This window comes from Rhincodon typus, chromosome 8, assembly GCF_021869965.1.
Source record: "Rhincodon typus isolate 14 chromosome 8, sRhiTyp1.1, whole genome shotgun sequence".
Lineage (NCBI taxonomy): Eukaryota > Metazoa > Chordata > Chondrichthyes > Orectolobiformes > Rhincodontidae > Rhincodon > Rhincodon typus.
The window spans coordinates 92,219,013-92,243,264 of NC_063339.1; the positions used below are offsets into that span (position 1 = coordinate 92,219,013).

The 24,252-nt window shown below is 47.1% G+C and overlaps 1 protein-coding gene across 1 annotated transcript in view; it reads right to left on the bottom strand.

The window, feature by feature from the left end:
• Positions 1-15,144: 15,144 nt before the first annotated feature.
• The window catches only part of LOC125483830 (probable G-protein coupled receptor 139), a 91,051-nt gene continuing 81,943 nt past the window's right edge, over positions 15,145-24,252 (bottom strand). The window contains exon 3 of the mRNA XM_048600525.1: positions 15,145-16,052. Coding sequence (XP_048456482.1) covers positions 15,145-16,052 — 908 coding nt within the window. The remainder of the gene's footprint in view (positions 16,053-24,252) is intronic.

The window sequence follows — 24,252 nt, forward strand, 5'->3', positions numbered from 1 at the left end:
TCTTCTCACCGCCAAACACATTCGGCCCCAACCCCCACCCCCCCCCCCCCCCCCCCCCCCCCGCTTTGATCTCTCAAAGAAACCTCTTGGTTTGCTCTGTATCTGGAGGAGGTATGTTCCAGATAGTGAGATCTGGGAACTGACTGGATGTACTGGGATTTGGAAGGTCAAAGGGGTTTGTGTGATAGACCTGGGGGTTTATAAAGCAGATCTTGGCAGCCATACTTCCTTTCGCCATGTGGATGGAGCCAGGAGTATCAGTATCAGAGGGTTTCTGGCTGACTATCCGTGTGTGTGCGTGTATGTGTGTGTGTGTGTGTGTGTGTGTGTGAGAGAGAGAGAGAGAGAGAGAGAAATGGGAGTGTGACAAACCATCGAGAGAGAGAGAGAGAGCTGAGACCAACACCAATGGTCAGTATCACTTATTCAGACTTTGTGCCTTTCCTGAACTCCTGTCTGTCTCTGACTGACTTCTTCCCCTCTCTCTTCCTCTTGCTCTCTTTTTCTCTGTCCTTCTTTTTCTCTTTGTGTCCCTGTCTCTTTCTCTCAAAGTCTCTCCTCTTGTCTCCCTTTCGGTCTTTCTCGCTGTCTCTTTCTCTCTCTGTCTCTTTCTCTTGCCTGTGTCTCTGTCTCTCACACAGTCAAATCTTTATTTCATTCTCCCTCTCTCTCACTGGCAACTTCTCTTTTTGTCCCCTCCCTCAGTCTTTGTCCTCTCTATCTCTGTCTTTTCCCTCCATCTTTCTTTTTCTTTACTCTCTTTCTGTATTATTTTTTCTGTTTGTTTTTCTCTGCCCCCCTCTTTTCCCACGTCTCACTCATAAAACGTGTCCTTTAGAATTTTGTGTCATCCAGTTTGGAGCCCCCAATACTCCTCTGATTTCACGCTCTCCCGTCCTACATTTTTTCTCCATCCCAATATTCCACTCAACATGTTTCACTGCCTCCTATTTTTGCCCCTCCTCTCGACATGCGAGAGGTGCACTTCCAAGTTTTGCCCACCCTCACAGTATTGTACACCATCGAAAAATTTTGTGCCCACAAAACAATCTAGTCCTCATAGATATTGCATTGCCCCCATACAAATATTTTGCCCCCACCTGCCAAATATTGTCCCACAAATTTTGCGTTTCCCACATTTCAGTTCCCTCCAAATATTGCCCCCAGTGTTTGCCCTCCATCCCAATTTTGGAACTCCGCCCCAATTTGTGTCCACTCAAATGTTGCCCCGACCCCACATACGGATTTTTCCGCATGACAGAGACAGAGGGACAGGCGGAGACAGGACAAACAGAGGGAGAGTGAGTGAGAGAAAAGACAGAGGGACAGGGCCAGACAGAGGAAGAGACTGACAGAGGGAGGGAAAGAGTGAGGACTGAAAGCAGGAGAGGGAGGGAAAGGGAAAGGCAGACACACATACACACACACAGAGAAAGAGAATTCCAGAGGACTGCAGAGGCATTGACAGAAGGAGAGAAAATCCAGGGGAGATGAGGTAAGTGATGTACAGAGGGAGGATCCACTGCACTAACTTTTGAGACAGAAAGACACAGGCAGACAGAGTGAAATCCCCAATGAGAGAGACAGAGGGATAGAAAGACATGGGCAGACAGAGAGTGAAGTCCCCAGGGAGAGAGATAGAGGGATAGAGAGAGAGAGAGAGAGAGACCCAGGGAGATAGCCACAGACAGAGAAAGATCCCAGGGAGAGAAACAGTGTAGGACTGGCACAGAGAGATGAAGAGACAGACAGAGAGAGAAACAGAAAGATGGATAGAGGGGAACAGCATGAGCCCAGAGAAGAGAGAAATAAACAGGGACAGAAAGAGTATGAAACCAGTCACGGGGAGAGAGAGGGCAGGCATAGCCAGAGAAAGATATGGAAATGGGGAGGAGTAGAGAGAGAGAGAGAGAGAGAAAGATTTCAGGCAGCGAGACAGAAAGAGAGGAAACCCAGTGGGAGAGACAGACTGAGAGAATAAAAAAAGAACACTGCTGGGAGAGACAGAAGGAAGGACAAAGAGGAAGAGAGAGGAATTCCATTGGGAGCAAGGAAAATTGCAGAGAGAGAGGGAAAATAGACCCAGGGAGAAGGAGACAGAGAAGGATAGTGAGAAAGCAATCCCAAGTAGAGAATGGGAGAGAAGACAGACACTGCTGCCTCACAGTGCCAGGGACATGGGTTCGAATCCAGCCTTGGATAACTGGAGAATTTGCCTATTCTCCCCGTGTCTGTGTGGGTTTCCTCCCACAGTCCCAAGATGTGCACTTTTAGGTGCATTGGCTATGCTGAATTATCCCACAGTGTCCACGGATGAGAAGGCTAGGTGGATTAGCCATTCAAAAAGCAGGGTTACAGGGATAGGATGGGTGAATGAGCTTGGGTGGGATGCTCTTCAGGAAGATGATGGATTGAATAGCTTGCTTCCATGCTGTGGGGATTCTACGGATTCTACAAAAAGCCAAGGAGAGAATGAGGAAAGGAGAGGTGGGAAGAGACAGAAGGACAGAGAGAAATCAAGGGAGAGAACATCAGACAGAGAGATACCATCGAGAGTGAGTGATGGAGAGGCAGAGTGGGGGGTGGTGTGATGGGGATAGAATGACCCTCAGTCAGGAACAGCAAGATCCCAGAGCAGAGAGGGAGAGAGAAAGGTGTGGACAGAGGTGAGCGGGGATGGTCAGAGATCGCAAAGACTGACTGATGAAACAGCTCGTCAAAAACCTGAGGAGGGGGAGAGTGAACGGGTTGATGGGGGGAGCGGGGAAGATGTTAAGGATGTGGGAGTGACAGGCAGCTGGAAATATAGAGAGAGAGGGAGACAGTGGGAGAGAGACTGTGCAGCAAGCTCCTTTTTCCCCTTTGCCTCCCCCAGCCCAGAGCTCATGCCCTTATGGTTCAAACCCCAGAGACTGCCTGAGCCCCACAATTCTTTTCCCCCATGAGCGTGTGTGTGTAAATGAACGACAAGGAGATGGGATGGTTTATTATGAGAGATAACAAGGTGTAGAGCTGGATGAACCCTGCAGGCCAAGCAGCATCAGAGGAGCAGGAAAGCTGACATTTCGGGTCTGGATGGTTTAATATAATTCTTTCTTTCTCTCTCTCTCTCTCTCTCTGGTTCCAGCTCCTGTCTGAGGATTCCTCACGGCAGAACAATCTGATTCTCTCTCTGTCTCTGCATCATCCCGAGTTTCAGCTCGGATTAAATCTCCTCAGGGATGGCGGGTGCGATTAAGACTGAGAGGGAAATGAAATTTGATTAAAGTTGTACAAAAAGCACCGAACGCACAACAAGATCCCACCCCTCTCTGCCTTTCACAATCTGACACTCCCCCCCAGCAGCACAGCAAGATCCCACCACTCACTGACTACCACAATCTGACACTTTGTCCCCTCGCACAATAAGATCCCACCACACTCTGGAACAAAATGGGACATCTCAAAGTTTGCAGATGAAACCAATTGGGTGAGAGGGTGAACTGTGATGAGGATGCAGAGATGGATGCAGCATGACCTGGACAGGTTGGGTGAGCGGGTAAATCAATGGCAGATGCAATCCAAATTTGATAAAAGTGAGGTTATTCACTTTGGAAGCAAAAACAAGAAGCAGATTACTACCTGAATGGCTGTAAATTGGGAGAGGGGAGTGTGCAATGGGACCTGGGTGATATTGTGCACCAGTTGCTGAAGGTAAGCATGCAGGTGCAGCAGGCGGTGAAGAAGGCAAATGGTATGTTGGCCTTCATTGCGAGAGGTTTTGAGTACAGGAGTTAGACAGAGCCTTGGTGAGGCTACACCTGGAATATTGTGTGCGGTTTTGGTCTCCTTTTCTGAGGAATGATGCTCTTGCCCTCGAGGGAGTCCAGTGAAAGTTTACCAGGCTGATTCCAGGGATGGCAGGACTGAGGAGAGATTGACTAGGTTAGGATTGATTTCGATAGAGTTCAGATGAATGAGGAGGGATCTCACATAACCTTATAAAATTCTAACAGGACTAGACAGGGTAGATGCAGGGAGGATTTTCCCGATGGTGGGTGTGTCCAGAGCCAGGGGTCACAGTCTGAGGATTCGGGGAAAGCCATTTAGGATGGAGATGAGGAGACATTTCTTCACCCAAGGAGTACTGAGCCTGTGGAATTCATTACCAAAGGAAGGAGTTGATGCTAAAACATTGAATGTATTCAAGAGGCGACCAGATACAGCATGTGGGTTGAATGGGATTAAAGGTCATGGGGAGAAAGCAGGATTAGGTTATTGAGTTGGATGATCATCCAGGATCGTGATGAATGGTAGAGCAGGCTCGAAGGGCTGAATGTTTCCACAGTCTGACACTTGCCCCCAGCAGCACAGCAAGATCCCCCCGCTCACTGCCTTCCACAAGCTGACACTTCAACACCCCAGCCCAATACAACCCAGCGAATGGGGAACAGGAAGGTTCCTCAAACTGCCTCAGGACTGTTCCAGTGTTTCTGTTTGAGGAGAAGGGCAGGAGAGATATTTAGTCCAGAGGCAGGGATTCACCCGCACAACCCCCAATCCCCACTCACAGAACCTGTGTGTATCCCTCTGTCTGTGCTGAAGCTTCAGTCTTTCAGAAATCCCTGCAAAAAAGAGAGAGAGATGGAAATTGACTGACTCAAAGCCATGATGCTTTGAAACAGAAATAAAGAGAAAAAAAAATGAGATCCCATCACTGATTGACTTCCCAAATCTCCCCACGTTATCAGCACGTTCCCCTGATTTTAAAACCAGAGAATAGGAACAGAGTTCAACTGGGATCAAGGGGCAAATGCTTTCTGACTGCCCCCAGAGTTTATTTTCTGGGAGACAATGACTGTGGTAGGGAGTCACTCCCCAGAGCCTGTGTCTCTCCTTCTCTCCCTTCCTCGCTTTTCTCTCTCTCTCTCCCTCCATGTTTAACCTGCCCCCTCCAGCTGGTTCTCTGATATGACACGGTGAGGGTAAAAAACAAGACCAATGATCTCCTGTTCCCACTTCTATTCATTGGGTACAGCCCCCATGCCCACTATGTCTGGGACTGGAGAGGTTTCTACATGAAATAGTAATAATGAACCTTCCACTGCTACAGTCACCTCTCTCTGTGTCTCCCGCGCCTCCCCAACTTTCACACCTTTCTTCCTCTATCTCCCTCCCTCACCCTGTTCCTATCCACCTCTCCATCCCTGCTCAGCTTTCTCCTGCTCTGGAGAATTAATCACTGTCTCTCACTCTCTCTCTATTTCCTGTTTTGATTGAAATGCCCTCTCCTGCCTCACGTTTGCCATGTGTTCCCAATTCACCCCTGTGTCTCAGACATTTGCAACGTCTATGTCACATTTTGGAGGGTGAGGGTGTGACGAGAGGTGGTGGGTGATGCCTGAGCTGGGGAGGGGAAAGGCGGTATGATACACCCTACCCACTATCAGGCCATCAGCAAACTCAGCCCAGGGCCCCGTAGACAGTGTAGACGTGCAGGCTGAAGGTGATGCACAGCAAGATCCCACAGGCAGCCATATGCAGTACTGCTGAGAGGTTCTCTCAATACCCTGTCAGAGCCCATCACTCACCACCCCAATGACGCACAGAGGGGCTGACATTGGAATAAAGGACATACTGCACAGCAGGATCCCACATGCTGTCCCCAGCCCTTCACGCTGAAGGAGACTGAAGGCTTCTGTACATTCACTGCACACGTTCAGAAATACTCACCCCATCCCTCCATTCCTCCCTCAAAGCCCTCTCCCCCCGCCAACCCAACATGGTCTGAATTTGGGAAGTGTGGGGCTCTGCTACCGTGAAGGAAAAGGCTGCAGGTTTTCCCTGCACAGCAAGATCCCACGGGCTGCAATCTGAAAACAGGCCTCCCGCCCAACTGAGTCCACCAGCAAATACTAAACTTCCCCTATTTCAATTTGGGAACTGGGCTTGGACTGAACACTGGAATGAGCCCTTCACCCCTCCCCAATATCCTATACATAACGCCCACCAACCCCTCCCTCTTTCAGCTGTCTGCCTTTTCCCACAAGCAGCAAAATGTGAAAATGTTCACTCATTGATGGAGGAGGTTAACCTCATCCTGAACATTCACCTGGAGGGAGTGGGGAGGGGTTCAGATCCTGCACTTTCTGCCTGTGTGAAATACTGAGCCAGCTCCCCCCTCTCCAGCCCCAAAACCTGCACTGAACCCCCCACTCCCTCACCCCCAGAGACAAGAGAAAGCTCCCAGTCAATGCGAGCAATTGCTTCCGTCACCCCCAAACCTCACAGACAGACCGACAGGGGCCAGGAGGACAGAGTGGGACATGGGGGTGTGGTATCCCACTTCCTTCCCATATCCTGACTCCCCACTCCACCCATCGACCTCCCCATTAAAACAACAACACATCCCAGCAGAGTTTCTCCCAGATATTCTGAGGTGAAATACTGAAAAGAAAATAGCTGAATGGAGAGACAGCCCTCCCCTTCCCTCCCACATAGCCCTCAGCTCACTAATAAACAAAATTCAAGAGGTGCCTGCACCTTCCTTTTGGCTCTTGCCTCCTCGTGGACCTGAAACACATACCCTGAAGCACAATGATTCACAAAGCTTCACATAGGCTCAGGAGTCCTGAGCACCCCCTCCTCACTTGACACACACACATACACCTATACACAGACACACAGACACACACACACACACACACACACACACACCCATTTGCAATTTTACTCTCATACATATTAATTCATAAAACGTTATTTTCTGAATCCTTGTGCACAAAACACAGAGAGCTAAAGCGGTAGTGACACCACATATTAGGAGAACAACTGATGGGTTGCCATTTATCATCATGGGATAGGACCAGGGAAGTGACGAAGTCTTGGTCGACAAAATGAACTGATGTCTGATGAAGGGTCCCGAGCTGAAATGTCAACTTTCCTGCTCCTCCAATGCTGCCTGAGCTGCTGTACTTCTCCAGCTTCACATGGATTGACTCTGACTTCCAGCATCTGCTGTCCTCACTACCTTCAAGTGAGGAAGTCTTGCTGTGATCGTACAGGGGATATGAACACCATGAATCAACTCAAAAAAGTTAATGGATGAATGTGGCAATATACAGAGGATACAGGAACCGGCAGATATGCACTTACCAAGGACCAGAGAGCAACAGGAGGATATTTGGATTTCCTTCAGGCATCTGGTCAGGTCAGCCTTTGAGTTGAAAATAGAACTTTCTCTCGGTGACAATAGTTTGGAAGATAAATTATGAAGAGGATGTAAGGGATATCCAAACTGTAGAGGTATAAGTGAATGGGTAAAACATTGTCTGATGCAGTATACAGTAGAGAGTGTGATGTTTGTCAGGAAGAGACTTTAACTGGAGATGCAGAGGAATCTGGGTGTCCTGGGAAATCAAACACATTGAGTCAGTCTGCAAGTCTGCAAGTGATGAGGAACGCAAGAGATTTTTTTTTCATTCATTCACAGGATGTCAGCATCACTGGCAGGCCCAGTATTTATCCCCCATTCCTATCAGCCAGTGTAAAGGTGGTAGTGAGCTGCCTTATTGAACCGCTGCACTGTATAAAACTATTTTTTTTGGAGAAACAGAATGTAGCTGAAATTAAGTTACAGCTTCCTCTGTTCCTTCTCCTAATTTAACATTCAACCATTTAGTTTGTACTGAGTTAGAGACTGGAATTTCATCGATTGTCTCAGCGAGTTTATTCACAGGATAACACAATGGGGAGTGCGTTACGACCTGAAATCTAATCGAGTGGTTTGGGGTAATTTATATCTAGGATAACAGGTAGCAGTGAACGAGTGACAGGTAGGAGTATAATCAAGGAGTATGGTGTGGTTCACAAATAAAATAACGAATACATGGCAGTGAGTTACAGACCAGGATCTAATTCAGGAGATCGGGAATCTTTTACATACAGAATAACAGATACCCAGGAGTGCATTACAGCCTGAAATCTAATTAAGGGGTTAAAGGTAGTTTATGTTATAGGATAACAAATCACGTGATTTAGAACCTGATTAAGGGATTGGGGTGATTTATATACAGAATTACAGATACATATGGGGTAAGTTACAGACTGGAATGTAATTGAGGAGTTCGGGGTGGTTTGTATAGAGAATAACAGATGCCCGGGAGTGGCTTTGGAGTTGAATCTAATCCTGGTTTTCAAGGTGGATTATATGAAGAATAACAGATGCCCAGGAGTGAGTTACAGGTTAAAATCAAATCAGGGGGTTCAATGTAATTTATATCCAAAGTAAAAGGTACCACGGAATGAGTAAGAATTAGGAGTACAGTCAAGGGGTTCAGTACTCATAGAAATAACTCAGACTGAAGAGTGTATTACAGACTGGAATCTAATTGAAGAGTTTGGGGTCGTTATTTATAGAATAACGGATACACGGGAGTGAGTTACAGAATGGAATCTGATCAGCGTGTTCAGGTTGGTTTATATACAGAGTTTCAGATGCATGGGAGTGAAGTACTGATTGAAATCTAATTGAGATGCTTGGGATGTTCATTTAGAGAATAACAGACACCTGTGAGTAAATTACAGACTGGTGTATAATTGAGGGTTTGAAGTTGGTTTATATATTGAATTACAGATACCCGTGTGTGAATTACATACTGAAATTTAATTGAAGTGATCAGGATGGTCTACGTATGGATTAATAGATATCTATGAGCGAGTTACAGATGGGAATATAATCAAGTTGCTCAGGATGGTTTACACGTACAATAATAGATACCCGGGAATGAGTTACAGACTGAAATCTAATTGAGGGGAGTGGGCAATTTATACACAAGTGAACCAGACAGGAGAGGAGAGAAAAAAGGAGAAAGTACCCACCATGGACCAACTCAAAAATGACAAACAGCTGTAGGTGGAGGTTTCCATGTGATCTGAATGATGGCAGAGAGACGGGCAGACACTTACACAGCGACCAACAGTCTGGAAGGGACAGAAGGATATTTGGATTTCCAAATGGCATCAGATCAAGACAGTCTTAGGTTTAAAACGTATCTCAGCAGGAACAGATCAGAAAGTAAATTGGGAAGAGGACATCAGGTGTCTGCAAATTACAGGAAGTTAACCTATTTGTTCAGCCAACAGTTCGGAGGACAAATGATGTGTTCGCAGATATCACCACAGTTTGGAGTAGGATAGTGAGGAAAAGCTATAAGAATTATGTAAGTGTGTACAGAGAAAATAAAATTTATCTGGGATCATCACAATTCTGTTCTTCTAACAATGGCCCTGTGAACGCATCCCCACTCTTTTCTTGTAGCAATACCCTGTGAACCCGTCCCCACTCTGTTACCCTCTCAAAGGCCTGTGAATCCAGCCCCACTCTCTTCTCCGAGCAATGTCCTTTGAACCCATCCCCAATCTATTCCCCTCAGCAACAGGGTCTTACACATTCCCAGTTTCTTCTGATAGGAATTGCCTGTGACCACATCTGCACTGTACCACAAGCAACAGCCTGTGAAAAATCCCAAACTGTTCTCATCGCAACAACGTGTGAACCGACCCTTCCTCTTTTCTCTTAGTATCGGCCTGTAAAATCATTCCAACTCTCCTCTCCTAGCAACGGCCTGAGAATAAGTCCCTAATCTCTTCCCCTAACAACGGCCTATGAACCCATCCTTAATCTACTCCCCAATCAAAGCACTGTGAACCCGTCCCTACTTTGTTCATCCAGTAACGGCCTGTGACCATGTCCCCACAATGTTCCCTGAAGAACAACCTGCGAACCAATCTTCAGACTGTTCTCTTCGCAACAACCTATGAACGCATCCTGACTCTGGTCCCCGAGCAACAGCCTGTGAACCCATCCCCACTTTTTTTGCCCCAGCAAAGGACGGTGATCTCTTTGTTAGTCTGTTCCTCCAGCAATGGCGTATGAAAGCGCCCCCACTCTGTTCCCTCAGGAACGATCTGTGAATCCGTCCCCATTCTGATTCCTTAGAAAGGGCCTGTGAACACTTTCTTGATCTGACCCACCACTGGCCTGTGAACCCAGCGCTAATCTGTTACCCTCGCACTGGCCTGTGAACCCATCCCACTCTCTTCTCCTAGCACTGGCCTGTGAACCCATCTACACTCTGTACCTCCAGCAACAGGCTGTGAGCCCATCCCCATTCTGTACCTCCAGCAACGGGCTGTGAACCCATCTCAACTGTTTCCCCAGCACTGACCTGTGAACCCGTCTGCACACTGATCCCCTAGCAATGACCTGTTAACCCATGCTCATTCCGGTCCCCTCGTAACGATCTGTGAACACATCCGTAACCTGTTCTCATCGCAACAGCCTGTTAACCCATTCCCACCCTGTTGCCCCAGGAATGGCCTGCGAACCTATCCCAACTCTGTTCCTTCAGAAAAGGCCTATGAGGCCATTCTCGCTTTGTCCCCCTAGCAACAGGCTATTACACATTCCCAACTTTTTCTCATAGCAACTGCCCGTGACCACATCTCCACTGTACCCCAAGAAACAGCCTGTGAAACATCCCCAAACTGTTCTCATTGCAACAGCGTATGAACTGATCTTTCCTCTGTTCTCTTAGTAACGACCTGTGAAGCCATCCCCATTCTCTTCCCCTAGCAACGGCCTGTGAATCCAACCCCACTCTGCTCCTCTAGCAATGGATTGTGAAACCATCCCTGCTCTGCTCATCCAGCAGTAACCTGAGACCACATCCCCACTGTTTCCCCTAGCAATGGTCTCTGAGCCAATCCTTTGTCTGTTCCCTTAGCAATGACCTATGAATGCATACCCATTCTATTCCCTTAGCTATGGCCTGCAAACCCATCCCCACCATTTTGTCCCAGCAAAGGCTTGTGATCCCTTCCTTAGTCTGTTCCTGTGATACTGACCTGTGAATCCATCCCCACTCTGTTTGCCTAGCAACGACCTGTTAACACATTCCTACTCTGTTCTCCTTGTCTTGGCATGTGTACCCATCCTCAATCTGTCAGCCTAGCAATGACCTATGTACTCATTCCCAATCTGTTCTCATAGCAGCAGCCATTTAACCAATCCCCACACTGTTGCCCTGGCAATGGCCTATGAATTCATTCACACTCTTTTCTCCTAGCAACGGCTTCCAAACCCATTCCCACTCGTTTCCCATAACAAAAGCCTGTGAACACGGTCCCACTCTATTCCCCTAGAAATGGCCTGTCAACACATCTCCACTGTACTCCTTACAAAAGCTTGTGAACCCATCTTTCCCCGGTTCTCCTAGCAGTGGCTTAAGACCCAATCCCCACTCTGTTTGCCTAGCAATGACCTGTGAACCAATCCCCACCCTGTTCTCCTGACAACTGCCAGTGAACACATCCCCAATCTGTTCTCAGAGCAACGGCCTGTTAAGCTATCCCCACTCTGTTAACCTAGCAACGGCTCGTCTGCACATCTGCATTGTATGCCAAGCAACAGCCTGTGAAACATCTCCAAACAGTTTTCCTAGCAATAGCCTGTGAACCCATCCTTCCTTAGTTCCCCTAGCAACAGCCTGTGTAACCATCCCCACACTGTTTCCTTAGCAACGGGTTGTGAACCCATCTGCACTCTGTTCTCCTTGCAATGACTTATTACCCATGCTCACTCTGTTCCCCTAGCAATGGCCTGTGCACTTGCCCCATTCTGTTCTCCTAGCAGTGACCTTTGAACCCATCCCAGCTCTGTTCCCCGAGGAACGGCCTGTGATCCCATCCCCAATCTGGACACACAACAACAGCCTGTGAACCCATCTCCATGCTGTTCCCCTCGTAAGGTCCAGTGAACCCACCCCTGCTCTGTGCTCTGAGTAATAGCCTCTTACCCCATCCCCAATTTGTTCTCTGAGCAATGATCTTTGAAACCATCTCCGCCGTAACCCTAGCAACAACCTGTTAAATGTCCCAAACTGGCTTTGTGGCAACAGCCTGTCAACCCATCGCAATAATTTTACCCTAGCAATGGCCTATGAACCCATCCTTTCTCTGTTCCCCTAGCCATGGCCTGTGAACCCGTTCTCCCTCTGTACTCCAAGCAACAGCCTCTTCAGCAATCCCCAGTTCGTTGTCCTAGCAGCTGCCTGTGGCCCATCCTTACTTTGTTCCCCTATCAAAGACTTGTTAAACCATTTCCACTGAGTTCTCATTTCAACTTCCTGTAACCCCGTCCTTATACTGATCCCCTATCAATGGCCTGTGGACCCATCCTCACACTGCTCCCCTAGCAACAGTCTGTGAATCCTTCCTTAATTAATGCTCCCACCACTGACCTGTTAACACATTCCCGCTCTGTTCCCTTAGCAATCGCTGGTGAACCCATACGCACTCTGTTCACCTAGCAATGGCCTGTGGACCTATCCTTCCTCTATGCCCTTAGCAACGGTCTTTGAACTCATCCCCACTCTGTTCCCCTAAAATGGCCTGTAAACCCATCTCCACTCTTTTCTCCTAGCAATGACCTGTGAACCAATCCCCAACCTGAGCTCATAGCAACAGCCTGTGAACCCATCCCCATGCTGTTCTCCTAGCAACAGACTCTTCATCTATCCCAATTTGTTCTCTTAGAAATGGTCCGTGAACCTGTCCTTCCTCTCTTCCCCTAGCAACAACCTTTTAACCCGTCCCCACTCTCTTAGACGAGCAGCAACTTGTGAACCAATCCCCACTCTGTTCCTACAGCAATGGCCTGTGAACCCATGCCCACTCTGTTACCATAGCAACAGCCTGTAAACCCATCCTCTCTGATCCCCTAGAAAATGCTTGTGAAAACTTCCTTAATCTGTTCCCCTGGCACCAACTTGTGAATGCATCCGCACTCTGTACACCTAGCAAAGTCCTGTGAACCCAATTGTACACTGTCCTTGTAGCAATTGACGTTTGAATGCATCCCCAGTTTGTTCTCATAGCAACAGGCTGTTAACCCATTCCCATGTTATTTCACAAGGAATGGCCTGTGATCCTACCCCCAATCTGTTCCTCTCGCAACTGTCTGTGAACCATCCCCACTCTTTTGCCCTGGCGACAGCCTGTGAACCCATCTCACTTTGATCTCCTGGAAAATGCTTGTGAATGCATCCTTAATCTGTTCCCCTGGCACTAACTTGTGAAAGCATCCACACTCTGTTCATTTGGAAAATATCTGTGAAGACATCCTTCGCCTTTCACGAGCAATGGCTGGTGAACACATCTCACTCTGGTCTCTTTGCAACGGCCTGTGAACCCATCCTCACTGTACCCCTAACACCGACCCGTGAAACATCCTCAAACTGTTCTACTAGCAACAGCCTGTAAACCCATCCCCATTCTCTTCTCATAGCAATGACATGTGAACTTATCCCAGGTATGGAAAGTGTGAGGGAAGTGGGTGAGAGGGACATTGGGAGGTAGAGTGTGTGTAAGAGAGAGAGAGACAGGGACAGAGAGAGAGAGATAGGGGACAGAGAGTCAGAAGGGTACAGAGAGAAGTGGGGGACACAGAAGAGAGGAGGACTAGAGACGGAGGGGGCAGACAGAGAGAGTGGGTCAGGGAGAGAGAGACAGAGACAGGGAAAAATGGGGGAGAGCGAGAAAGGTTGGTACGTGGAAGGATTCAGAGAGAGAGAGAGACAGTGGGGGAGAGAGACAGAGGAAGTAGAGGAATGAGTGAGAAAGATATGGGAACAGTGGGCGGAGTGGGAGAGACACAGGAATAGAGTGAAAGAAAGGGTGGGATAGAGAGAGAGTGTGTGCACAGATGGGTGGGGTAAAAGGGAGAGGGAGAGTAACCAAGTGGGGGGCGCGAGAGAGAGAGAGTGTGTGACGGAGGGTGGAAGGGGCAATAAAGGGACGGAGACAGAGGGAGAGACAATGAGAGGCAGAGAGGGAAGGAGGCAAATGGAGAGAGAGGTAGAGAGAGGGGTAAACAGAGACAGAGAGAGTGGAGGGACAGAGGGGTACACAGAAGCGGAGTCAGAGAGAAAGGGGTGTAATGATGAGAGAGGAGGGGGACAGATATGGGGAAGGAGATTGAGATGAGGGGGCAGAGAGAGAGGGAGAACGGGACAAAGGGAGAGAGAGTGACAAATGGGGAGAGAGAGAATGGCACAGGAGGGGAAGGTGACAGAAGGGGAGAAAGAGAGAGAAAGAGGAATGGGTTGGGGTTTGCCACAGAGAAAGGTGCACAGAAGGAAAGGGGGGGGGTGTGAAGCAGAGAGAGAGGGGGCATACAGAAGCGGGGAGAGGGGGTGGGGATTACAGACAGAAGTGGAGAGAGAAAGGAGGGGGCGGACAGAAGTGGAAGGGTGCAGACAGAAGTGGGGAGAGAAAGGAGGGGGTGCAGACAGAGATGGGGATAGAAAGGAGGGGGCAGAGAGAAGTAGGGAGAGAAAGAAGGGGGCGGACAGAAGCGGGGTGTGGACAGAAGTGGGGAGAGAAAGGAGGGGGCATACAGAAGTGGGGAGAGAGGGGCATGAGGAGAGAATTGGAGAGACAGGGGGTGGACAGAAGTGGGGAGAGAAGGAGGGAGCTGACAGAAGTAGGGAGAGAAAGGAGGGGGTGCATACACACTTGAGGGGAGAGAGAGGGCGTGGCACAGACACTTGGGGGAGGAGGGTGTGGACACTTGGGGAGAGAGAGAGAGAGCACGCGGAGCGGACACTTTTGGGGAGAGAGGGATGGGGACGGAGACTTTGTGGGGAGAGAGAGACGAGAGAGAGGGAGAGGGTGGCACAGAGAGAGAGGGTGACGGACAGAAAGAGACAGAGGGATGGGAGAGACAGAGTGAGACAGAGATATACCAGAGATGAACACAAGGACAGAGTGGACCCAGTCCTCTCCACTTCCCTGAGGACCAGGGGGTGGGGCCAAGTGTGTCTCTCTCCAGCTCAGGTTCTTCAACACAAAGACAAACAACAATATGTTTGGCATTTTTAGTGAACGTTTTTATTTATTACAATCTGAAGTTATAGTTACAGTAAGTGGAATGGTGCCTTTTATCACTGGCCCCTGAGTTGAGAGAATCATTGACATGTTTCCCTGTAATCCCTGTGAGATAAGGTTGGATAAACCAGCACTACCCTCAGTCTGTTACCACAGCGACAGGCTGCTTCATTGCTGAAACATTGAACTGAAATGAGAAAATCCTGAATGGATTGATTAATGAGTGAGTTTGATTGATTGATGAATTTGGGTAAAGGGGTATTTCAGCACATTCTTCAGCTGCTGCCTGAACTTAATCTGGGTCACGGCATAAATCGCGGTGTTTGTGCAGCAACTGAGGAGCTGCAGCATGATGCCCAATTCCTGCACAAACCAATCTAGATACACAGACTGGTACCCAATATTCCACATCCGGAACCATATAGAAAATAGCATTAACGTTGACCATAACAGGATGAAATTGGCAGAAATCACAAACAGTAAAATGATGGATTTTTTTCGATTTTGCATTTCTGTGTCACACTGACCGTCCCCATTGGTGTGAGCCCGGAGTCTCCTGCGGGCTCTGCTGGTCACTAAAATGTGTCTGACGGTGAAAACATTGAGCAGCAGAATTAGGAGAAATGGGAGAGCCGGGGTTAGAATGTGATGGATGAACTCGACTGTGGCCCAGACACGAGAGTTTTGGATATCGTTTGTTACATGACAAAACCAGGGGGTGTTCAGCAGTAAATAGTGAGCTGTGAGCATAAAATACCAGAAAATGTTCTTCAAACAGCTCAGCACAGTCACTGTTCCCAGAACCACAGCCGCCGTTTTCTCACTGCAATATTTACTTTTCAGCTTCTGGCAACAAATGGCCACAAATCGATCAAAGGTGAAAGTGACGGTGAACCAGACAGAACAGTCAGTGGCTGCATAAAGCAGGATAGCGTGGATATTACACACGGGGATGTACCGCAGGAAATAAAACTGTTCTGGATAAACAGTGGGAATGTGTCTCAATATCAGGTCGAGGATAATGACCAGTAGATCCGCCACTGCCATGGCCCCCAGGTAACGTCTGACACATGGAGACAATCCACAATCTTTATAAAGCAGGATATAGATCGTCACTATATTAACTATGAGGAAGGAAAATAAACAAATTATACATCAGTCTTGAGGCAAAGCTACCAGTTTTATTGAGGACCCAGTGACACTTTCAAATGTATAACTGATTTATTTAAAAACTATATGAAGCTGACATAACAAACACTAAGGTCTCTTTTTTTTTTGCAAAAAATGTAACGTAAAACAGATGAAACACTCCCTCCCATCTACACAGACACACATCCATAAGAGCACATGGTTTCAAAAACATTCCCTCACACTCGATCACTTGAGAGCAGCCACAGGTCACTTCTTTACAGTTCCTAATACGGAGGATGAAGACGTTGCTATCCTGATGGATTCTCTCCCAGTTCCTTGAAGACAAAGGGAGGATGGAAATTTCTGTCTTTTAGTCTAAATTGTGTTCGATCCTCTGTCGTAAAGAAATGTAAACGTAGGGAAAACGCATTCACCCTTTAATTGTGCAAGTGGACTTCGAAACAGTGTCTCCTTCTCCCTGGAACGGGATCTCTTCCCTCGGGACCTTATCTTTTGTCCAATTAACTGACATCCAGCCGTTCACAAATAATGTCGGTTACAGAATGTTCCGGGGAATGTCGGTCACAGAATGTGATGGAGTCATAAAGACCCACATCACAAAGGCCCTTCTGTCCATCAGTTTTGGTGAGGCCCACTCAGCCTCGCGGTGGAAATCTCTCCCCAAACTCAAATCAACTGGCATTTTGCACAAAAAAATTAAAACAATGCCTTGATCATATGATGTAAGATCCTCTTTTATGTTCACACAGATGCCATTCCTTATTCGCCTACCTCATTTTCCATTTTGTATAACACTCCCAAATGTGAAATATCCTGGATTATCAGGTCTCAGTATCGGTCACCCTGTCACCATATCTCTCTAATGTCATTAAATCATATCCATTTCCTTCAATGCGTGCAGTGAAAGTCTCAATTTTTTGAGAGAACAACATACGCTGAGATAGAATGCCTTTCATTTAGCTTTTTAAGTCATTATTCCCTGCTCCATTGTCACCTTATTCCTCATTTTGACCGGTCAGGAAACAGTCTGACATTGTCATACTCACAGAATCAGACCTGATAGGTAATTTTGCATGAAAAACCATCTCCATCCCTAGGTATACCCTGTCCCACTGACAGGACAGACCCATTAGTGGTGGTAGCATTGTGGTATACAGTCAGGAAAGGAGGTACCCTGGAATTCCCCAACATTGACTCCAGAACCCGAAAAATCTCATGGTAACAGGTCAAAGATGATCAAGGAAATCGCCTGATGATGGACATCTACTGCCCTCCACACCACCCCTCGGTGATAAATCAGTTCTCCTCGATGTTAAAAACAGCTTGGAGGAAGCAATGAGGATGACAAGGACACAGAACATACTCTGTGTGTGGTACTTCAACGTCCATCACCAAGAGTGTCTCCACAGGCCCGCTACTGACTGAGCAGGGCGAGGCCTAAAATACACAGCAACCGGACTGTGGCAAGTAATGGGTGAACCAATAAAAGGGAAACATTCTCACCAAACGACTTGCCACAGATGTATCTGTCCCTAACAGCATCTTTAGGAGCACCCAGCACACAGTCCTGTGTGGAGGGAAAGTCTCAGCCTCATATTGAAGATACCATCCACTGTGTGATGTGTCAGTACCTCCTGCGAAGTAGCGCATACTTTAAAGGACAGAGTAAATTGAAACTGGCCATCCATGTGGCACTGTGGGCCATCAGCAGCTGCAGCATCAATGGCCTTCCCTCCATCATAAAGTCAGAGGTGGGCTGTTCGCTGACGATTCCAAAATGTTCAGTAACACTCACAACTACATTGACATTAAAACAGTCTATTCAACCAATCGAAAGTTTTAAACAAGAACAGAATGAAGCCATTCAACCATTCGAGGCTGTTACTCAGCAATTGGAGCAGAAATTTTAATATGTTAGGCCTGTTACACAGGAAATGGAAGGGAACATTCAGCCTTTCAAAGCTACTACGAAGAATACAGGGAGCACTGGTTTGTGAGCTGGAAACAGGAATAAATTAGGCATACATTAGTCTTTACCAGTTTAACAGAGAGTAACGACTGTAAAGGCACAGTGACCAGAGCTGGGTCCGCAATTATTTGCAAACTATATCAATGGATTAGACAAGTGGAAGATATGTATTCTAACTAAATTTGTCAATGACGCTAACATCAGCAGGAAACGAAGTTATCAAGAAGTGGTAGAGAATCTGTAAATGGATAAGCAATAGACAACAATTTGGAAGATGGAATATAACGTGGGTAACTTAGAACCTGTGAATTTTTCTGGAAGAATTAAAGGCTGTGTATTACATAAATCAAGAGAGTTTACAGGGCTTAGTGATACAGTGCGTCCTGGAGGTTCATTCTCTCCCATTCAGACAACGGAAGTGTTGCTCCATCTGCTTGGTGGCGTGGTGGTTCAGTGGTTAGCACTGCTTCTTCACAGTAACAGGTGCACAAGTTTGATACCACCCTTGGGGACTGTCGGTGTGGAGTTTGCACATTCTCCCTGTGTCTGCGTGGGTTTCCTCTGGGTTTCTTTCCATACTCCAAAGATGTGCATCTTAGGTAGATTGGCCAAGCTAAATTGCATATAGTGTCCAAGGATGTGTAGGTTAGGTGGATTAGCCATGGGAAAAATGCAGGGTTACAGGAATAGGGTAGGGGTCTGGGTGGGGTGTTCTTCGGAGGGGTGGTGTGGACTCAATGGGCCAAATGGCCTGTTTTCACACTGTAGGGACTCTGTAATAGTACACTTTCCTAATTTCCCAGTGGCCGCAATGCTTTCAGTACACAAGGGGTATTTTGAAGTGTTTGGTTGGCGGTGGTGACGGGGAGGGTGTTTTGAACCGTATTACAAGGGGTGGCTTTTATCCAAGATGCCATCCTTTCTTTCCACAAAGGCAATGGGAATGGCTGACTGCTTCTGAATGTACAGACTGTGGCTGCTGCCAGGACAGCGGATATTCAGCAACGTGATGTACTGTGCATGGTCGCACTGGAACATTAATGGAGTGAGAGTTTGGAAGGTCTAATCACAAGAATGCAAACACAAAATAAAGGCATTGGTAAATCAGCTGAAGTGGTTAGTTACCTCACAGAACGTGCCCAGTCACCATAAACTCAGATGAGTTATCTATTCCACATGGAGCACTGTGCAGACCAGATTAGTGTACTGCTCAATGCAACCAGTGATCTGTCCAGAGTGGGGCACTGTGCAGGCCTCACCAGTCAACTAGATATCAGTCCCAGATGTGGAGCTGTGCAGACCACACCAGTGCCCTGATCAATAAACCCGGACTAGATGCCTGTCCAGTTTGGAGAGCTGTGCAGATTACATGAGTGCATTGGTATCTGTTCAGCATTTGGAAATGTGCAGACCACAATTACATTCATCTGTAAAGCCGGAGTAGTTATCTGTTCAGGACGGGGAGGTGTGCTGTGAACACCAGTCAATTGATCTGTAAACCTGGAGCAGTAACCCTCCCTGCATGTAGAAATCTGCAGACCACCCCAGCACATTGCTCAAAGTTACACTGTGATAGATTGCTGCCCATTGTAGGGAACTTGCAGCCCATGCTGGAAGTGACAGGATGTGGGGTTCCCATCCTTATACAGCTCCATATCTCCAATGTGCCATGACAAGGGGTGTCATGGGTGTGAAAATCACTGCCAGAGAGAGATGGTGGGGAATCAGTTTAAATACCAACAAATGGGAGGGGTTTGGGAAACAGACAGAGAGGGTGAGATTGAGAGACCATGTCATGGAAGGATGTGCTCACAGGTTTCAGAATGCTGAAAAGAAGACATTTCCACAGCATCTTGCAACATGGGCCAGTACTTCTAGGAATGGTGGGTGAATAGGATATTGGTGTGAATTCAGATGATGGAGAATTCTTGGATGAGCATTTGTTGGACAGTTGTGTAACTGGGAGTGGGATTATCAGACTCGTTGACTCATTGGGCTGAATGTAATAATAATTTGTCTCAGTGTCATTTTCATTGAGTGTGACAGAAGGATTGTCTGCACGAGGTCGAGCTAGTTTTTTGATGCTTTCTTATAGAGCGTCCCTCATTAACTACCTGCCCCACACCATGGCATTCCTCTTATTCAATACCAGCCTACATTGTCCCATTATCATGATTGGTAGTCGTTCCCATCATCCAGATGCCGCTGGGTATTGCATGATCACTGGCGCAGGTGCCATCTTTAAAAGGCCAAAGGACACACGATCAAGCTTTCTCAGTTCAGTGCTTCCCTGCACAGTTTACCCCGAGCGTGGTAGGTAAGGGGCGATTGCACCACGATTTGTCAACAGGGGAATGGAGGTCCTGGTGGTTGGGCTAGTCCAGAGGAGGGCCATTCTCTTCCCATAGGAGGCCACACCACCAGACCCACCGAGCACGGTCTGAGCTCAGCACCCAGCTCAGTGCAGTATCTATGATCCGAAGAAATGCCCAGAACTACAGGACAGTATAGGACAATAAGCTTCCCCGCTCTTCGAGGATAAGTGACATCGTATTCTCTCTGCTCCCTCACATTCCCTGCATATCTGTTATAGAAACTAACCCTGAGCAAGGCTCATGCTCCACCCCCTTGACTACTGCATGCAGCACCTTGTCTCTCTCTCTCTCTCTGTCTCTTGTCTCCAGTGTTCCCCTACACTGTAAACACTACATGGATTCAACACTGTTGACTGGCACACTCCGGACTCCTCACCATTTCAACCCCACCTACACCATCGCTAACAGCAGGATCACCCACTTTCACGCTCGCTCCATCCCTCCCTTTCTCTCATTCCAGGAGAAACAGACTGGAATAGGACAGAAAGGGCCAAGCCGGGCGGTGGGTTTCCCGACATCAGTTCCTCCCCCTCCCCGACCAACCGCCTTGCGGAGAGGAGCCTGGTACGAGGCGGAGAGGTCCGGGGCGGCCCGTGTGGAGATTCCAAAACATCCACGTCCCAGAAACCGAGTGAGGAGCAAAGTTCAGTGAAGGTAATTTTCACTTTAAACCCACTGTCAGTTCCGTTTCCACCTGGCACAGCTTAGAAGCCATGACCCTGATGCCATCTCCCTTTTATATCGAGCCGGTACAAATGGAATCCCCACGGTCTCGGTGGGCAGGAGGGTGGGCTCACAACACATCGTCTCCACCAGCTCCCAGGAAGGGAGCACGGAGTCTCCCTCCTACACCTCCTCCTTCAGACAGCTCAGATACTGTAACTAACCTGTAATATTTACTAGTCTCCCAACTTGGCCTTACATCTTCGATAATCAAGCATTGAAATTGTCAGAGTCACAGTCCCCATGGAACAACTGAAATACTGTCACACTCACTATTGTGAGCAAGTGACATACTGATATACTCGCACAGAGCGAGTCAAATAATGACGTTGTCAACAGAGCAACAGAAATCCTGAAACACACGAGACGGACTGAATGAAATAATAACAAACCACAAAGCAAGAGAAATCCTGATAGACGCCCTTTATCTGCGTTAGCGTCGGTGTATGTGTGTGTGTGTCTGTGTGTCTCTGTGTGGGGCAAGTCCTACAGTGTTTGTGGCATTTGAAGTGATGCAATGCCGCCCTCTGATGGCCTCAAAACGCCACTGCACAGGCAGCGGCTGTGGGTGAAACCCATCAGGGATTCATTCAGAGAGGTACAGGGGGAGGGCAGCAGCTCACAACACCATCCAAACTGATTTCTTGTTCATGTACTTATCTAAATGTCCTTTAAACGTTGTAACTGTACACACTTCCACCATTTCCTCTGGAAGTTCGTCCCAGACATGAACGATTATTTGTAAATTAATTGCCCCTCATGTTTTTTTTTTAAATATTTACTCATCCAGCTTTAAAATATTCCCACAGTCTTGAAATTCTCCACCCTAGGGAAAACACACCTGACAATCAACTTACCTGTACCCTTCATGATTTATAAACATCTTTCAGGTCACCCCTCAACCTCCTGTGCTCCAGTGAAAAACATCCCAGCTCATCCAGCCTCTCCTTATTTCTCAAACCATCCATTCCCAGCAACATCCTGGTAAATCTATGTTGAACTCTCTCCAGGTTAATAATATCCTTTCTATAACAGTGTAACCAGAATTAGACAGAGTACACCAGAAGATGCCTCACCAACGTCCTGAATATCTGAACATGACGTCCCGACACCTAAACTCAAAGGTCTGAGCAATGAAGGCAGCGTACTAAACGCCTTCTTAACTACCCAGTCCAGATGTGACACAAACTTCAAAGAATTATACCTGACGGCCTAGTCTCTGTTTTATAACACAACCAAAGGCCCTACTTTTAATTGTATAAGTCCTGCCCTTGTTTGCTTTACCAAATTCAATATCTCGCATTTATACAAATTAAACACCATCTGCCACATCACAGCTCAGTGTGTGATATGTTCACCTGCCCCCCCACTCCACATACAGACTACCCCTTCAAGTTTTGAAAGACCCTTCTCCCTCCAGAAGGCCGACAAACTCCAGCCTTTATTTTCCCAAAGACCCTGAGCTTGGTTTGCCGTGCGTGGGCAGGAGGAGGAGGGGGAGGATTGGAGACCAGCCAGTGGTGACGAGGGATAACAAGTTTTAGAGCTGGATGAACACAGCAGGCCAAGGAGCATCAGAGGAGCAGGAAGGCTGATGTTTCGGGCCTAGACCATTCTTCAGAAAATGGTGAGGAGATGTTGGAATATAATTTGTTGCCTTGTAACATTTAATGATTTTAGGAAGAGGGCAGTCACGTTGTTAGAAGCAGGAAATAGTGATCTGCAATACGGTCTTTTGGGGCAAGAAATTATGCTCTTTCATCGTCTCTGGTGTTCAGTAATAATATCTATTCGAAATTTTTCATGATGCAGAATGTGTCTGCAGGATTTCTTTTCCTAACATTGCAGTCTACAGAAAATAGCCATTTAAGCTGGAAATAATAGCCAAGCAATTAAAGATGTTAATAGTTTATCTCGATGGCAGAGCACATGCACTCAACATCCTATTGTTGAGGCAAATACTTTGCATTTGTTCAAAACTAAAAAAAAATGCTTCCTGTGTAAATCAGTAATGCTAACCAGAATTTGATAAATCCAAACTCAGCTGAAAGCTGGCATGTAAGATGTGACCCAAAATCTAGACATGATTTAGGTCTTGTGTAGTGGGTAGCGCTCATGCTTCTGAGCCAGTTGTTGGATTCAATTCCCATCCCTGAACCTGTGGTAATGTCACTAGCTCTGGACCAGAAGTTCTGGATTCAAGTCCTGTCTGTCGCAGAGGTGTGTCACAGCATATCAGAACAGGTTGATGAGCAAATATACAGTAGAATACTGTTACAGATTCAGTGGCTATTTCAGTGTGGTCGTAGTGTCCCCTCTCTGGGCCCAAAGGTATAGATTCAAATCCCACTGAGGTGTTTTATGATATGTCTGAGCATGTTGATTAAAATTATTCTCGAATTGTGACTTGATCAAGAAAGAAGAGGTGTCAGCATTGAATGCAGAATAAAGGTCAGGGATGACAGAAAGCACTGCCATTCATGTTGATTTGCACCTTATAGAGGTTTATAACATCATGAAGGACATGGATAGGGTGAATAGACAATGTCTTTTTCCCAGAGTAAGGGAGTCCAAAATTAGAAGGCAGGGGTTTAAGGTGCGAGGGGAAAGATTCAAAACATATGGAATGAACTACCAGACGAAGTGGTGGAGGCTGGTGAAAACAACATTTAGAAGGTATCGGGATGGGTATATGAATAGAAAGGGATCAGAGGAATATGGGCCAAATGCTGGCATTTAGGACTAGATTAATTTAGGATATCTGGTCGGCATGGACAAGTTGGGCCGAAGATTTTTTTTCAATACTGTATATTTTTATTATTGATTCATCCAATTGATCCAGATCTCTTTGTAATCTTAGACAACTTTCTTCCCTGTCTACTGATCAAACAATACTGGTGTCATCTGTAAACTTGCTACTCATGCCTTCTATTATTTTCATCTAAATCGTTTATTCAAATGACTAACAAAGGTAAATCGAGCACCGATTTCTGTGGATCACCACTGGTTACAGGCTTCCAGTCTGAAAAACAACCCTCCACAACCACCTTGTCTCCTGCCATTAAGCAGAAACACACACACACACACACACACACACACACACAC